The 16,674-nt window shown below is 49.0% G+C and overlaps 2 protein-coding genes across 2 annotated transcripts in view; one reads left to right on the top strand and one right to left on the bottom strand.

The window, feature by feature from the left end:
- LAMP1 (lysosomal associated membrane protein 1) overlaps positions 1–12,506 on the top strand; it is a 17,450-nt gene extending 4,944 nt beyond the window's left edge. Inside the window, exons 3-9 of the mRNA XM_023519195.1 lie at positions 341–557; positions 673–831; positions 9,118–9,299; positions 9,932–10,057; positions 10,699–10,765; positions 10,843–11,013; positions 11,550–12,506. Of these exons, the coding sequence (XP_023374963.1) occupies positions 341–557; positions 673–831; positions 9,118–9,299; positions 9,932–10,057; positions 10,699–10,765; positions 10,843–11,013; positions 11,550–11,689 (1,062 nt within the window). The 3' untranslated portion in view covers positions 11,690–12,506. The remainder of the gene's footprint in view (positions 1–340; positions 558–672; positions 832–9,117; positions 9,300–9,931; positions 10,058–10,698; positions 10,766–10,842; positions 11,014–11,549) is intronic.
- Positions 12,507–14,764: 2,258 nt separating this feature from the next.
- The window catches only part of GRTP1 (growth hormone regulated TBC protein 1), a 30,794-nt gene continuing 28,884 nt past the window's right edge, over positions 14,765–16,674 (bottom strand). Inside the window, exon 8 of the mRNA XM_003799983.3 lies at positions 14,765–15,090. Coding sequence (XP_003800031.1) covers positions 15,001–15,090 — 90 coding nt within the window. The 3' untranslated portion in view covers positions 14,765–15,000. The remainder of the gene's footprint in view (positions 15,091–16,674) is intronic.

The raw sequence follows: 16,674 nt of genomic DNA, 5'->3' as shown, positions 1-16,674 counted from the left end.
TTTTTTTTTTTGAGACAGAGTCTCACTGTGTCTCTCACTATGTCACCCTCGGTAGAGTGCCATGGCATTACACCTCACAGCAACCTCAAACTCTTGGGCTTAAGAGATTTTCTTGCCTCAGCCTCCCAAGTAGCTGGAACTACAGGCACCCACTGCAAAGCCCAGCTGTTTTTTGTTGCAGTTGTCATTGTTGTTTGGCTGGCCTGAGCTGGATTCGAACTCACCAGCTTTGATGTGTGTGGCTGGCACTATAACCACTATGCTATGGGTGCCGAGACCCCCCCCCTTTTAAAAATAATCTACATTCTAATTAGGTTTTATCGTAATTGTGTTTTTCTAGAATGTGAGCTTTGACCTGCCACCAACTGCAAAAGTGTTAAACAGCAGCTCTTGTGGTAAAGAGAACACTTCTGACACCCGTCTTGTGATTGCTTTTGGAGGAGGACATGAACTGACTTTCAATTTCACAAGAGATGCAGACCGCTACAGTGTCCAGCTCCTGAGTTTTGTGTATAACTTGTCAGACACACTTATTTTCCCCAATGCAAGCTTCAAAGGTAAGAGCCAAAACTGACCAGTTATGTGGTTAGAAGATTATCTAAAATTACATTTCACTAAGGACTATGAATTGGACAAAATTATGACTTTTTTTTTTTTCTTTTTTGGATCCAGATGCCAAGACTGTGGAATCCATAACTGACATCAAGGCAGACATAGATAAAAAATACAGATGTGTTAAAGGCACCCAGGTGCACATGGGCAATGTGAGCCTCACTCTCCGTGAGGCCACCATCCAGGCATACCTTTCGAACAACAACTTCAGCAAGGGAGGTAAGACATTGACCCTCGACATCTGGTGTCTGACTGTGTCTGACTATGGGACTATAGTGCCTGTAGGTGACCTCATTTCTCTCTCTCTCTTTCTTTTTTGTGTGTGTGTGTGAGACAAGAGTCTCACTTTGTTGCCTTTGGTAGAGTGCTGTGGTATCATAGCTCATAGCAACCTCAAACTCTTGGGCTTAAGTGATGCCTGCTACAATGCCCGGCTATTTTTAGAAGCTGGTCTCGAACATGTGAGTTTAATCTACCCTCCTTGGCCTCCCAGAGTGCTGAGGTTACAGGTATGAGGCACCTGGCTGACCTCATTTCTCTTCAGTCTTTTTTTTTTGAGATAAGAGTCTCACTATGTTGCCCTGGGTAGAGTGCTGTGGTGTCACAGTTCACAATAACCTCCAACTCTTGGGCTTAAGCGATTCTCTTGTCTCAGCCTCCCAAGTAGCTGTGACTACAGGCACCCGCCACATTGCCTAGCTATCTTTTGGTGTAGTTGTCATTGTTTGGCAGGCCTAGGCTGGATTCGAACCCGCCAGCCCTGGTGTATGTGGCTGGCGCCCTGACCACTGAGCTGCTGGTGCTAAACCTGCTTTTCTATTTTTAAAAGATAATGTCTCACTGTGTTACCCCATCTATAGTGCAGTGATGCTATCACAACTCATTGTAACCCTGGATTTAGAGAATCAAGCAATCTGTCTGACTTAGCTTTCTGAGTAGCTGGAACCACAGATGTGTGCCACCATGCCTGGCTCATTTAAAAAAGAAAAAAAACAAAACTTTTTTCTTTTCTTTTTTTTTCCCCCTGGTGGCAATAAGGTCTCACAACGTTGTCCAGACTGGTCTCAAACTCTAGGCCTCAAGTAATCTTCCTGCCTTGGCCTCCCAGCATGCTGGGATTATAGGCATGAACCACCATTCCCAGGCAGTTGTTAAGATTTAAAAAGGAAATTAACACAATGTGCTTATCCCAGTGTCTGGCCAGAATAAGTAGCAAATATGTATTAAATCATTTTACCATCAGTTAAGAAAGCTCTCACTCCAAATCCTGCCAGTCTAGATCATAAGTCATCATCACTTTGTAGGGGGAAGGGATATGGTTTGCATTAGGGTGAGCTTTCTCAGCTGTTGGGGGATAATAATAACAGCACAGTCTTCTTCCATAGGCTGCTGCGGAAGCCTCTGCTTTGCCATATTCTATAGTAGTCTTGTTGGAAAGCCCAAGAGTGACTGCTGGGGCAAGGGGTTTGGGAACCCTGTGTCATAGTACTCGTCCTGCCTGCCTCCATTTTCTGTGTAGCCCATGAGCTAAGAATCACTTTTGTGTTCATAAATTTAGTGTACAACAAATCAAAAGAATATTTCGTGACATATGAAGATTATGTAAACATTCAGTGTTCAGAAATAAAGTTTTATAAAAGAACATAGCCACGCTTATTTACACATTTTCTGTGGCTGTTTTTGTGTTAGCAGTGGCGGGATTTAGTTGCCTTAACAGAAAGCCACAGCCTGTAAAGTCTAAGATATTTACTGTCACTTTATAGCAAAAGTTCGTCTCCTTTGACCTGAGGGGAAGAGCATTAGTGACAGTAAAAGGAATCCCAACTTGGGTGTGACTGGGAAAACAGATTTTACCGGGCCATGTGGGGTGCAGAAGGAAGCTCACATTGGAGTGGGTCTATTGACTGCACAAGCACCCAGGAGCTGTAGCAATAGCCCCTTTCCGGGCGTGTGAGTGACTGCCCACTGCACAGCCTGGTTCAGAGGGCTCTGCGGGATTGTGCCTGCCCAACTGGGACGAGCAGGCTGCAGAGGGACTGTGGGTGGTGGGCTTCTGTGTGTGCAGCTGGTCTGAGGACAGCTGTCTGGCAGCCTCTCCTGGGGTCCATCTGTGCTTATTAAACTTCACCTCAGCCAGAGCTAAGGGTGACTTCAGCTGAGCAGAGTGTGGAAGGGAGCAGGAGGTAGAGAAACAGATGTTAGGGCCATTCATGTTCATGGTTCTGAATTTCCATGTACCTAGCGGGCTGCATCAGTGTTGTCTCTAGATCAAAAGAGGACGAAGTTGGAACATCTGGATGCAAACACTGTTCAGCCAACCCTGGTGTTGGCCCCACAGCCTGAATGGTGCTCTGGAATGGCACCATTTGGTAGGGGTCTTCATGGTAGGGGTCAGCAAAGATCTTGACAGCCGTGAGTTTGGTAGGTATATTCTCTGGATTAAAAATAGGGGTGTTACAGAGCTAGAGAGACTTTTTGTGTGTTGTTTTTTTTTTTTAATTTGGTTGATTGTTTTTGTTTTTTAGAGACAGAATCTTACTCTGTTACCCTGGGTAGAGTCTTGTGGTGTGTTAGCTCATAGCAACCTCGAACTTGCGGGCTTAAGCGATCCTCTTGTCTCAGCCTCTTGAGTAGCTGGGTGTACAGGTGCCCGCCACCAGGGTCAGCTAGTTTTTCTATTTTATTAGGGACAGAGTCTCGCTTTTACCCAGGCTGGTCTTGAACTCCTGAGTTCAAGCAGTCACTCTGGCTCATCCTCCCAGAGTGCTGGGATTACAGGGGTGAGCCACTATATCTGGGCATTATTGTGCTTTTTTAATGTTAATGATTTCTTTTAAGATAGATTTTATTTTTTCTGAGTAGTTTTAGGTTTATAGCAAAATTAGTCTGATCCTGTATATTCCCTGCCTCCCCCACTGTCCAAATCCCACATGTTAGTTCCTATTTTAATGTAGAACATACTAACATGGAAAAAATAAAAAAACAGGCTGTCTTCCTGACAACTAAGCCCAGTGTCCTGGTGTGGCCTTGTTGGGTGTAGGGCTGCCCAGAGGCTGGGCTTCTAAGGACGTGGTAATGGGTGGGGACTTGTAATGGGGCAGCTGAAGACTTGGGAGCACTCACTGTGTTAGTAAATCCCACTGGGTGAGGAGGGAGTTGGGGTGTCCTGACTGCCTTCCACCAGCTGGTTGTGTCCTAGTGGCTGGCTGTCAGTCCTCCTCTCATTCTAGGGAGGCCAAGGCGAGGGAGATTGGCAGTGAAGGCCCAGGGAGTCTGTATCCTCTTCACTGGGAAAGGGTAGCTCCAGGCCTTTGAAGCCGAGTCCTTTGCACTAACACTTCAGTAGGCTGGGCCTCTGTTGCTAAGAAACAGTAACCACAAAACAAAAAGTGACCCCCTAAGTTGGTGGAGGAATCTGAGGTTTTATTGCTGACATATTGTCCCCCCCCCGCCTCCCCCCCACACTACCCAAAAGAAGTTCTTGCTTTGCTCCAGTTTGGGTCTTGGCCTCCTGTGGCCTATGTGGAAGGACAGTCAGTGGAAGGGATGCAGGTGGCTACACGGTGGTGCTCCCTGGAGTGCGGGGCGGGGTGTGTGTGTGTGTGTGTGTGTGTGTGTGTCTTGAGCCTCAGTAGACTGGGATCCAAATTAGTTTTTTCTTAGTTTTTAGAGATAGAATCTCACTTTGTCACCCTTGGTAGAGTACCGTGGTGTCACAGCTTATAGCAACCTCCACCTCTTGGGCTTAGGTGATTCTCTTGCCTCAGCCTCCCAAGTAGCTGGGACTACAGGTGCCTGCCACAATGTGCGGCTACTTTTTGTTGCAGTTTGGCTGCGGCCAGGTTTGAAACCGCCACTCTTGGTATATGGGGCCAGTGTCCTACTCACTGAGCCACAGGCGCCACCCCCAAATTAGTTTTTTAAAGCTCAATAGTTAGTGTGTCCCGGAGCTGCTGTCTGCATCCACAAGGCTTGAGTCATAGAAAGAGCCCAAGTCCTGGAAAACCCGGCATCTCCCCCATTTCTTGTCCTGCTGATTCTGTTTTTGACAGTGGTTGATACTAATGTTACTTTGCAACTAAAGGGACTTAGTAGTTTCCCTACAGATAGGAGATTGCGATAACCACATATGCCACTGTGAACATAGATGGCTTTAAAATATTTTTATTAGAATTAAGGCATTTAGGCTTGGTGCCTGTTGCTCAGTGGTTAGGGTGCTGGCTGCATGCACCAGGGCTGTCGGGTTTGAACCCAGCCCAAGTCAACTAAACAACAATGACAACAACAAAAAAATAGCTAGGGATTGTGGTGGGTGCCTGCAGTCCCAGCTACTTGGGAGGCTGAGGCAAGGGAGCCACTTAAGCCCAAGAGTTTGATTTGAGGTTGCAGTCATTTATAGCTGGGTGCCCATAGCACATTGGTAATGACACCAGCCACAGAACATTGAAGGTGGCCGGTTCGAACCTACCCCGGGCCAGCTAAAAATACAATGGCAAAAAATAAATAGCCGGGCTTTGTGGTGGGCGCTTGTAGTTGCAGCTACTTGGGAGGCTGAGGCAAGAGAATTGCTTAAGCCCAAGAATTGGAGGTTGCTGTGAGCTGTGATGCCACAGCACTTTATGAACCTCAACATGATGAGACTGTCTCAAAAAAAAAAAAAGTCATTTACTTTTTCATTTTCTCTTGTGCTAATTTCTTTTTTCCCCCAGGCACTTTTGTGCACAGGACTTAACATTTTTTTATGTTCTTTTTTTTTGAGACAGAGTCTCCCTGTGTCGCCCTCAGTAGAGTACTCTGGTGTCATAGCTCACAGCAACCTCAAACTCTTGGGCTTAAGCAATTCTTTTGCCTCAGTGTGCCAAGTAGCTGGGACTGCAGGTGCCTGCCACAATGCCTGGCTAGTTTTTTGTTGTTGTAGTTGTCGTTTAGCTGGCCTGGGCCAGGTTCAAACCCTCTAGCCTGGGTGTATGTGGCCGGTGCTGTAACCACTGTGCTATGTATGAGCGCTGAGCCTATTTTTGGTGTCTTTTAACTAATTTGCAAGCAGCTTCAAGAAAAATATCCCAGATCAGTTATTTTAAGTATATGTGTGTGTGTATGTATATATTTATTTTAGTTTAGTTTAGTTTTTGAGACAGTTTCACTCTGTTGCTCTAGGTAGCTTAGAGCAGTGTTTCTCAACCTTCCTAATGCTGTAGCCCTTTAATATGGTTCCTGTGGGTCGAGAACTGCTGGTGGCTTGAGAGCTCTTTCTTTAGCCTCCCTCGTAGCTGGGACTACAGGTGCCCACCATGACCCCCAGTTAGTTTTTCTTTCTTTTTTTTTTTTGAGACAGAGCCTCAAGCTGTCCCCCTGGGTAGAGTGCCATGGCATTACAGCTCACAGCAACCTCCAACTCCTGGGCTCAAGCGAGTCTCCTGCCTCCGCCTCCCAAGTAGCTGGGACCACAGGCGCCCACCACAACGCCCGGCTATTTTTTTGGTTGCAACCGTCATTGTTTGGCGGGTCTGGGCTGGGGATTCGAACCCGACACCTTAGTTGTACGTGGCTGGCGCCTTAGCCAGTTGAGCTATAGGCACCGAGCCTAGTTTTTCTTTCTTTCTTTCTTTTTATTTTTTCTTCTTGTTTTGAGACAGAGTCTCACTATGTTGCCCTTGGTTGACAGCTGTGATGTCACAGCTCACAGCAACATCAAACTCTTGGGCTTAAGTGATTCTCTTGCCTCAGCCTCCCAAGTGGCTGGGACTACAGGTACTTGCCACAATGCCCGGCTATTTTTTGTTGTAGTTGTTGTTTAGCTCGCCTAGGTTGGGTTCAAGCTCACCAGCTTTGGTGTACGTGGCTGGTGCCGAGCCTAGTTTTTCTATTTTTAATAGAGACAGGGTCTCACTTTTGCGCAGGCTGGTCTCAAACTCTTGAGCTCAAGCAAACCACCCACCTCAGCTTCCAAGAGTGCTTAGAATTACAAATTCTGTCTCCAAAAAAGGACCATGCCCCATGGGGTGGGCCTCCAGCCCAGGTATCTGGGTTTCTTCATATTGTTATCTTTAATGTTGGATAACATGAGTGCTTGTAGAATTAAGCAAATAGCTTATATAACCATTAAAAGTTAAGAGACTGCTTTTAAACACACATTATCATAAATGCATCCCACCTCCTGCCCAATTGGGCAGTATTGTTTTTCATTCTGCTGGAACCAGTATCACCCTCCTAGTCCACCTTAAGTTGAAGGAATTGAGGCTAAAACATCGCTTATCTTTTGATATACTTCCTAAGGGCAGTCTGCAGATTGGTTTGGTTATCTGTGTTGTGGCTCGCTCAGTCTCAGAGCTTCCTCGTGATTCACCTTGTTTGCGGTTGTGACCCAGGGCAGGAAGGACTTGGGTATTTAGTGTGTGTTTAAAGAAGGAAGGAAGAAATACCGGTTTGTGTGGGGGTTTGTGGGTTTTGCATTGGTAATTCAGGTAGAAGGAATAGGGCATTTTATCCACACAGATTTCTAAAGTCCAAAATTTTTCTGACTGGCGGTTAGACCCAACAGTATGTTATTCCTATTTACAATGTGATATCTTTTTTTTTTTGAGACAGGGCCTCACTCTGCCACCTTGCCTAGAATGCAGTGTCATCACAGCTCACTACAACCTTAGACTCCTGGGGTTGAGCAATCCCCCTGCCTTAGCTTCCCAAGTAGCTGGGACTACAGGTGCCCACTACCACACTCAGCTAATTTTTCTATTTTTGGTAGAGATAGGGTCTTGCTTTTGCTCAGCTAGTCTCAAATTCCTGAGCTCAAGGACTTGAAGAGTGCTGGGATTACAGGGGTGAGCCACAACGCTCAGGCTCAAAAGTGGCCTCTTTTAATCTACTTTACAGAAATAACGTAGGAAAATGAATGTGTTGCGTGGATCATAGGTTATGAATATTGTCAAATTAGTCTAGTTGTGTGGCTGTCTAAACTGGAATTAGAAGACTGGCCTGTTTTGGTTTGGTGTGCATTTAACTTTTACACATGATCACGTGTTCTGTTTTTAAAAGGACAACTGTGATGTCAGCCTGCTGCTTGGCCTAAGGGTAGTGGGCATGGGACGTGTCAGCACATCCTGGGGCCAGACGTCTCCATAGTGGTGTCTGCCTCCTTCTCAGAGCTGAGAACAGTTATTGTGGGGTCCTCTTTGTACAGTCTTCACTAGGGACAGCGTCCTGAGTAAGCTGAACTTTTGGGAGGTTGTGAAATACCATGTGAGTGAAGTTTTCTCTCTCTCTTTCTCTTCCCCAGTAGGTGGGGTGGGAAGGTGGGAATTAGCAACTGGAAAAGAGTTACAGAGTTAAAATGGAGCTTCCTTGTGGTTTTGAGACGTGAACACTTGTGAGCACACCAGTTTTCTATGACTCAGCCTTACAGAGGTGTGGAAAGGATCAAATTGGGTGGAAATTGTGTAGTTGTTACTCAGAACTTGATTATCCACAGAAACAAGGTGGTAAAAGAAAGAACCTCTTCCGAGGTTGTTAGCAGGTGGTGTTTGACAGTGTTGCAGGGCCCAGTGTCCATCCTGAATGCTCAGTGGTTCTTTGACAGTGTTGCAGGGCCCAGTGTCTATCCCAAATGCTCAGTGGTTCTTTGACAATGTTGCAGGGCCAGTGTCCATCCGAATGCGCAGTGGCTCTTCTTTTGCTTCAGTCTGCCTTGATTTTGAATGTGAGTTTAGTTGTAACCATCTTGGTGGGTTCACAGTGCTCAGCATGCTCCCCACTACCTTGGGTGCGTGCCCTGCTGTGGATGGTGCTCTACTGCCTGGGGCTGCTACCCAGTCAGCTGCTGTACCTTTCCCCGATGGAGGACACCTGCCTGTGTCCTTATGACCTCCCCACATGAAACCCCGAGGCGGCTGGTGTCCTGGCTGGGATGTTTCCAGCACAGAGGTTCTTGGCACTGACGATGGTTCAAAAAATCATCCCCCAGCTCAGCGCCTGTGGCTCAAGTGGCTAAGGCGCCAGCCACATACACCACGAAGGTGGCGGGTTCGAATCCAGCCCGGGCCCGCCAAACAACAATGATGGCTGCAACCAAAAAATAGTCAGGCATTGTGGTGGGAGGCTATGGTCCCAGCTACTTGGGAGGCGGAGGCAGGAGACGCGCTTGAGTCCAGGAGTTGGAGGTTGCTGTGAGCGTGATGCCATGGCACTCTAGCCAGGGGGACAGCTTGAGGCTCTGTCTCAAAAAAAAAAAAAAAAAAAAATCACCCCCACCATCCCCATATCAAGTGGCGTGTGGGTGAGCAGACATCTGGGTCTTCTCAGCCCCACAGTGGGAAGAGGAGGGTGTGGTGGACACTGTTGAGCTGCGTGTTGGCATGTGGGAGGCTGAGCTGCTCTGCTGCCACAGGCTGTCCATCGACTTCTGCATTTGGTTCTCTAACTGCTGAGGGCTGTGAAGGACCTAGACTCTGAACTTCTTCCCTGTGACAGCGTAATTCCCTGTCCCTGTCCCTGTCCCTGTCCCTGCAGAGACACGCTGCAAGCAGGATGGGCCTTTCCCGACCACAGTGCCGCCTGTGCCACCCAGCCCCTCGCCAGCACCCGAGAGCCCCTCAGTGGAGAACTACAGTGTGAATGGCACCAATGGGACCTGCCTGCTGGCCAGCATGGGGCTGCAGCTGAACCTCACCTACGAGCAGAGGGACAACAAGGTAGGGGCTGCAGTTCTTCCTGCTAGCTCAGGTCTGTGTTGGGGGCCCTGCTTGGTAGAGTGCGAGTCATAGCACAGGAGCTGGTAGCTTTTTAGTGAGTTCTTGGGAACACAGATGTCCCCACTGCTGGCGTCATCACACCTGCTTCCTGTGACAGAGACACTGCATGACGGCAGAGGCGCCACCTGGCCCACAAAGCCCCAGATGTTTGTTTGCACTTTGCAGAAAAAGTTTGCTGACCTGGTAGCACCTAAGTTCCCCTAGCATCTCCTAGGCAGGCACTGTCTCTCTTGAGGCTGTGTGGTTTCTCTCGAGTGGTGCAGGCCTCAGGCTGCAGGAGGGCATGGCTTGAGGCAGTTTGTAGCACGTGGCTATTCAGGGCAGAGCAAGTGTTGGGCACTGCACCCACCTCCACGCAGGGACACAGTATTCTGAAAGTGGCAATAAGTAGTGGGAAAAATTAGTTTTGGAATTTGGAAGTCTTTACCTAGTACAGACTTTTGTTTTCTTCCTTCTGGGTTTGGTTAAAATGAATGTGGGCCTGAATCTACTGTTATAGAATTGTCTTGATTTTTCAAGAGTGTAGAGGACCCAGAGCCTGAAGTGGCAACCTGCTTGCCTTCCTTATGCAGACTGTGACTCGAGTGTTCAACATCAACCCGAGTAAGACCTGGGCCAATGGGACTTGCAGCTCCAACCTAGTGACCCTGGACCTGTGGAGCGAGGACGTTGCCCGCCTGGTCTTCCAGTTTGGGATGGTGAGAGGCTCTGAGGTCTTTGTCCCTCTGGGGACTCCACTGCCTTTGCTATCTGCCATGACCTCTGCACTTGTAGCACAATGGGCCAGGGCTGCCCGAGGGGGCTTCACTTTTGTCTGCTTTCCCTCTATAGTGGCTGCTTGGTTCCTCAGCCTTCTCTTCCTCAGCCATTCACAAATACCATTCACTTCTGCATTGGGCATTGGCTGCAGAAGGGAGAGGGATGCAGGGTCCAGGCCCTGTGGCTGCGAGGCTGCTCGATCTCCTGGTTGCAGACATCACTGCCCTGCTGCGTTTGTCTGGGAAGAACCTCAGGCAAAGTTAGCAAAATAATAGATGAAGATATAAATGCCTTACAGATTCTTTAAATAATGCTTTGCCAGTGAATTACAGTTGAGTCTCTTGTCATAAACTGTACCTTTCTTTATATCCTGCTTCCCTATACCTTTCAGGAAAGGTTTTCTTGTTGAGCATGTACTCTGGGAATCCCCATCTTTGGCAGAGAATCCAGTTCTCTTTATAGACTGTTCTGTAGTGTTCTTATAATACAGAATTCAGACTTACTACCAAATGGCTTTTCAAGTTTGGTGATAAATGTGTGAATGTACTAAGTGGTTAAAGATTTTCTCTTTCTTTTTAAGAATGCAAATTCTACCCGGTTTTTCCTGCAAGACATCCAGTTGAGCATGATTCTTGCTGACGCTCGAGGTGAGGCTCACAGTTCTTACGGCCTCCCCATCCCACTCCAAGTGCCCCCAGTAATCAGATGTTCATGTGCCTTGTAGACCCCCACTTCACAGCTTCCAATGGCTCGCTGATGGCACTACAGGCCACCCTGGGCAATTCCTACAAGTGCAATGCCGAGGAGCGTATTCAGGTCACAAAGGCATTTTCTGTCAACATCTTCAAAGTCTGGGTCCAGGCCTTCAAGGTGGAAGGTGGCAAGTTTGGATCTGGTGAGTAGCACAGAGGCCAGCATTTAGGGAGATGGTGATGACAGAGCACTTCAGACTCTAACTGTGGACACTGAACAGCTCTTATGTTGGATGTGGGGAGTTTTAGGGGGAGGATCCTCTTTCCTTTGCTCTTCCCATTTGAAGAGATTTGGAGAAAATTGCCCTTTACAAATACAGACACCTGACGCCATGTGTGAATAAGGTAGTGATTTTAGGAAATGGTGTTTGTCTGCTCTGTTCCCATTTAGAGTTGAATGTAAAAATGTTACCTGCTATGTTCCGTGTTCTAGAAGGGCCCATAGGCTCTAGACACGCAGCACACCTGACTGGCCGCATCCACAATGAGTGGTGGCTGTGGGTTCTGATGGGGGAGAAGTCACCCTTGTGATCCCTGCCTCTGTCACATGCCCTGAGGGATGGTTACCTGGATCTGGCACCTCCCACCTTGGCCTCCCCTTCTGCTTGGCTAAGGGAGGAGGGTTGGGGGGTAGTGGCTTGGCAGGAGTGACAGGGCTGGTGCCTGCTTACCTTCTCAGTGGAGGAGTGTCTGCTGGACGAGGACAGCATGCTGATCCCAGTGGCCGTGGGGGGCGCCCTGGCTGGGCTGGTCCTCACAGTGCTCATTGCCTACCTCGTTGGCCGGAAGAGGAGCCACGCTGGCTATCAGACGATTTAGGCTGCTGCTTGCACAGACGGCAGCCGCAGGGTCTGTATTCCCCCTGGGCTGAGGGCGTGTTGGCGGGAGGCACACTGTTGTTCAAATCTGCTTTATCAAATGTGAAGTTCATCTTGCAACATTTACTATGCACAAAAGAGTAACTATTGGAATGACGGTGTTAATTTTGCTAACTGGGTTAAATATTTTGCTAACTGGTTAAATGTAATGTTAATATTTACCAAAGTAGAACTTGAGGGAGAGAAGAGTGCTTTCCTCAGCCGGCCCTGGCTGCACTATCATCTGACACTTTACGATTCTGGTGTTTGGTTCTTCACTCTTTACTCAGATTTAAGCCTCACAAGGGACATTCTCTGGTCCTCACGCTTAGGACCTGTGAAGGTTGGCTAATTGTTAGGCTGATGCGCTTAAGAAATTAAAAATAGTAGGGACGAAAAATCTTGAAACAGAAGTACTTCAAAAGATGAACACCTGGAATGCTTAAATTAAGCTTTAAGGCCAGGAGGGCCTGGCCCTGGGTGGCAGCAGCGGGTGTTGGGAAGGCACTCGGAGTGTCCTCTGGTGTCTCCATCTTGCCACTCAAGAGCTGGCACTTTTTTAAATATAAAAATAGGTGTTGTTTTTATTTACTTTTTTTGTAAAGTGGTTTTCAGTCTTCTGTTTGGCATTCAGGGTGATCCCTTTCTGCGCTGTGTACAATGATAGATAATTCACTCCTGATTTATCTGCTGTGGCTTGGGTGGGTTGTACACTGAGGACCGGCTCCATGTGACGCGTTGCCTGTAACAATGCTAATAAAAACCTGTCTTTTTGTCTAGACCTTGTCCTTTTTTCAGCCGAGATGAGAGATGAAGGTGATGTTAGGGGAGGTGGGGTGGATTGCCCCACGTAGGCTGGTTTTGGGGAAAGTTGATGTGGCCGGTTTTCTGGGTGGTGGTTTGAAGAGATGTGATTTTTTTTTTTTTTTTTTTTTTTTGAGACAGAGTCTCAAGCTGTTGCTCTGGGTAGAGTGCCACAGCATCGAAGCTCACAGCAAACTCCAACTCAGGCTCAAGTGAGCCTCTTGCCTCAGTTTTTCTATTTTTAGTGGAGATGGGGCCTTGCTCTTGCTCAGGCTGGTCTTCAACTCGTGAGTTCAAGCAGTCCGCCTGCCTCGGCCTCCTGAAGTACTAGGATTACAGGTGTGAGCCACTGCACCTGGCTGAGATGTTTTGACAGCACAGCCATAGTGTGGTCTCTTCTGCAAACTCGCAGTGTGTCCTGAGAAACACATAAACAGGGAAGGCAGGTGCAGAGAAAGTCAGTACACAGGCTTCCGGGGCTCCTGGGAGGCCCTTGTGTCTTGTCTGCCAAGGCAGAGGCCCTGCCTCCCCTCTAGGGTATTCTCACAGCTTCCTCCACCTGCTGAGAAGATGTGTGAAAGGCCTAAGAACCTGTATTTAAAGAAAAAGCCACAATGTTCAGGCTGAGGCCCTGGTGGCCCAAGCACCCTTTAGAGAGGCAACCTTTGCTCCCCTGGGCCACACTGTCAGCCCACCATGGTCCTTCTCTCCAGGAAGATGGGCCCCACCCCGCGGGGGGTGCTAGGAGTTTCCAAGGTGGGAACTTAGGTCTAAGATGTAACCTTGCTGTTTTTAAGCAAAAAGCAAAACCCTACACAGTCAGGATCCATAGACTGTGGTCAGAGTCTCAGGACATGAGATTGTGGCTCCCCAGGGTCGTGTCCCAGAACCTGCTGACCACATGAGAGCCTGCAGTTGGGTGGCTCTGAGGCTCCAGCTGCCTGTGCAGTTTTGCAGACTGCGGGATCAGGAGCAGGGTTGGTATCGGTGACATTGTGAAGGTCCCACAGTGAGTTGAGGAGGTGCTTCCCAGATTGTCAGTCTCTCTAGTCTGGATAGTGCAGATGAGCCAGAATGGTTGTGGTTCCTCTGTGCCTGACCTGGGTCAGGACCTGGGTCAGTGCCAGTGCTCAGGCCTTTGCAGAGGTTTCAGGATTTTATAGCATCCCAGGAGTGAAGAACATTTGAAAAGTGGCCTGTGTTGGAGCCTGACTGGCAACAGCTTTGGAGGCCCTAGGCCAAGCCTGATGGGGAAAGGTCTGGGGCCACACACCTGTGATAGGGGCTTCCGAGGCCATGCCAGGTAGTGGGCACCAGCCAGGGGTGTTCCAGAGGACAGGTGGCTACGCTGTGGGACCTTAGCTGCCTGAGTGTAGGAAGTTGTGGTGGAAGGCTGGCCTTATGGCCCACCCTGTCATTGCCCCCTTCCAGGAACAAGGAGTCGTGACCTGGGGCATTGGCGCATTATCTAGTCCTGACCCAGCTTTACTGGTGGTGCATCCCCAGGAGTTGTGGGTGCTTTGGTGACAAGGCCTGTGTGCCTTGTGCTAGAGGTAAGGATGAGCCCCCCAGGCCACTGCTGGGTGTGTCTGCCCTGTGTCGTTTCTAGACCACCTCCCCTTGGCTGTGGCTTTTGGAGGCCTATCCACCTTTAAGGCCCTGGCTTCTGTGGGGTGGCGACACAAAACAGAAGCAGGAATAGGACTAGTTTGAGTATAGAGATGAGTCTGAAACTGCAGGAAACTGTGCTAAAAGAAAAAGCGATTCAGAGAAATTCAAGAGAATGTACAAATCCTACTGCTAAGCAGGGTAGGTGGTCTCGGGGTGGCGTGGGTAGGCCAGCTTATGTCCCACCTGCTTCTCCCCTGTGCCCAGTGCATTCCTGCAGCCTCAGCCTGGCCTCTAGGGAATTCAGCTCTGCCTTGTGGCAGGTTTGTTCACCTGGAGGCCTCACTGCTTTTAGGGCCTTGAGCCCTGAGGGCGTCCCTTCCCAGCTCAGGCCCAAGATGAGTTGGCCACACCAACGTTCCTGGTCCGACTCTCATTCCCTCCATCATCCATGCTTGTCTGTTCCATTTGGTCTAAGGAGAAATCTCTGGTTACATGTACAAGCCTCATGTAAAGCCAGTGCCACAGAGAGAAGAGGGCAGTGTGTACATCATGCTAGACCAGTGACCGTCCGCTATGATTTTAATTTTCATTTGTCTGAGAAGCTGAAAATGACAAACTCACAGTTATTGACATATTTTATTATATACAAACGTATGCCCCTCATATTTTATATAAAAGTAGTTTTTCTTTGGAAACAACTTCATAGCTAATAACCCAAAGGTTGCAGAATGACATCATTTTAAATTACTCTTTTATAATAAAAAATTCACAACTAAAGTGCAGTGACATCAAGTATTTACAGCCCAAAAGGAAGGTGGTAAAAACTGGTGCAGCTCCATCACCAGTGCCTGGGCCAGCTCAGCCCTGCACCAGCAGCCTGGCCCTGCAGCTCTCACGTAGCTTGTTCACAGTCGTCATGGATAAGCTTCCGGGTTCTGAAAATATGTTCTGGAAGGGAAAGAGAATTAGTTTAAAATAACAACATGTTTTTGCCTTAGCTTTTCAGACCAGCAGATGGACAGAGGAAAGGCCATAGGCCTCAACTATGTTAAGGGAGGATCGGCTGTGTGGGCAGGTCCTCCAGGTGGTTCAGTGGTTCCCACCGCAGCCCCCAAGGCGAGCCCACTGCAGGCAGCTATGAGCAGTCCAGGCCTAGGTGTCCCTTGGCTCTGCCTGCACTGGGGCCCAGGATATCCATGAGGAAGTTGGGGTTATAGAGAAGTGGGGTGCCAGTCAGAAATAATCCTGGATGTGGACAGCACTCTCCTCTGTGATCCCCACTTTGGGGTGAGAAAGCCACAGTATTCCACAGGTGAAGAGTAGTTTGGGGGAGGCCAGGTGTCCAGGGCAAGGACACAGTCCTGGGGACTGCCAGTGGCTACCCAGGAGAGGACAACTCCTCCAGCCAACAGCCACTCAGCGGGTGAAATGCCTGGGCTGCTGATCTTGAGGGGAGGTTCTTGGTTTTTTTCCATAGCTCTTCATGTTAATGAGTCCTTCACAGTCTGTGAACCCCAAGTTTTGAAGTAACCCAAAGGCCTGTGTACCTTTTCTGTCTCTGATCTTTACTTAACCTTTGGACAAAGCACCAATTCTGAGGAAGTAAAAGCCCACTATTAGCAGACCCCAAACTCTTGACCCAACTGCAGGGCTGAGCTAAAGCATCACCAAGCAAGGCAGAAAACAGGATCCCTGCCAAACACCGCCCAGGGAGGGTATCACCTTATTCACTCAGGAAGCTCCTGGCCTGAGGTATGTGTAGCACGACGGCTTGCAGCCAGCCCTCGGACAGCCTTCAAAGACACCCTCCTGTGTGCATAGGTCACCCACAACTGTGGGAAGTGCAGCTCAGAGGCTGTGGAGGAATCCTCTTGACTAGGCGAATCCTCCCTGATGGGCTGTGGCAGCCTCCAAGTGCCTTCTCTGCACGTTCCAGGGAGGGCTGGAGGAGCCCACCCTCTGCAGAGGGCACTGCGCCTGTGGTGACTGTCAGTGAATCTGGAGTGAACTGCTGTCTCATCTGTCACCATGACCCTCTGTTTGATGAGGCACTGGGTGGTGAGTGTGACTGGGCATAGCTGCAGTACCTCTCAGGTTCGCCATGCCAGCTGTGCAGGGTTGGGGGTGGCACTGAGCTGTGTTCTGTGACCACAACCCCTGTAGTAGGTGGACAAAGGCTCACTTACCCCATGTCCAGCTGCACCCAGGAGCTACCCCACATTCAGAGCTGTGACAAGGCCACACTCATGTACTTTCTTGCTGGGTGTCCTGGATTCTTTCTGAATGAAGACAGTCCTAGCCCCCTAGAACACCACGCTGCATTACCTGACAACATTCACAGCCTCCTGATAGAAAGCCACCCCCTCCCACTGGGCTTCTAACCCACATGCCATGGGCCGGAAGGCCAGCAGGTGCACTTGGGCACTTGCTCAAAGTGTTCAAAAGTGAAGAAGGTGGCTCACACCTGTTATACCAGGATGTGAGGCCAAGGCAGGAGGAGTGTTGAGGCTAAGAGTTTGAGACTGGCCTGGG

The sequence above is a fragment of the Otolemur garnettii genome, unplaced genomic scaffold (assembly GCF_000181295.1).
Source record: "Otolemur garnettii isolate 467f Iridium unplaced genomic scaffold, OtoGar3 scaffold00161, whole genome shotgun sequence".
Taxonomy (NCBI): Eukaryota; Metazoa; Chordata; class Mammalia; order Primates; family Galagidae; genus Otolemur; species Otolemur garnettii.
This window is presented reverse-complemented; position numbering and strand designations above follow the sequence as displayed.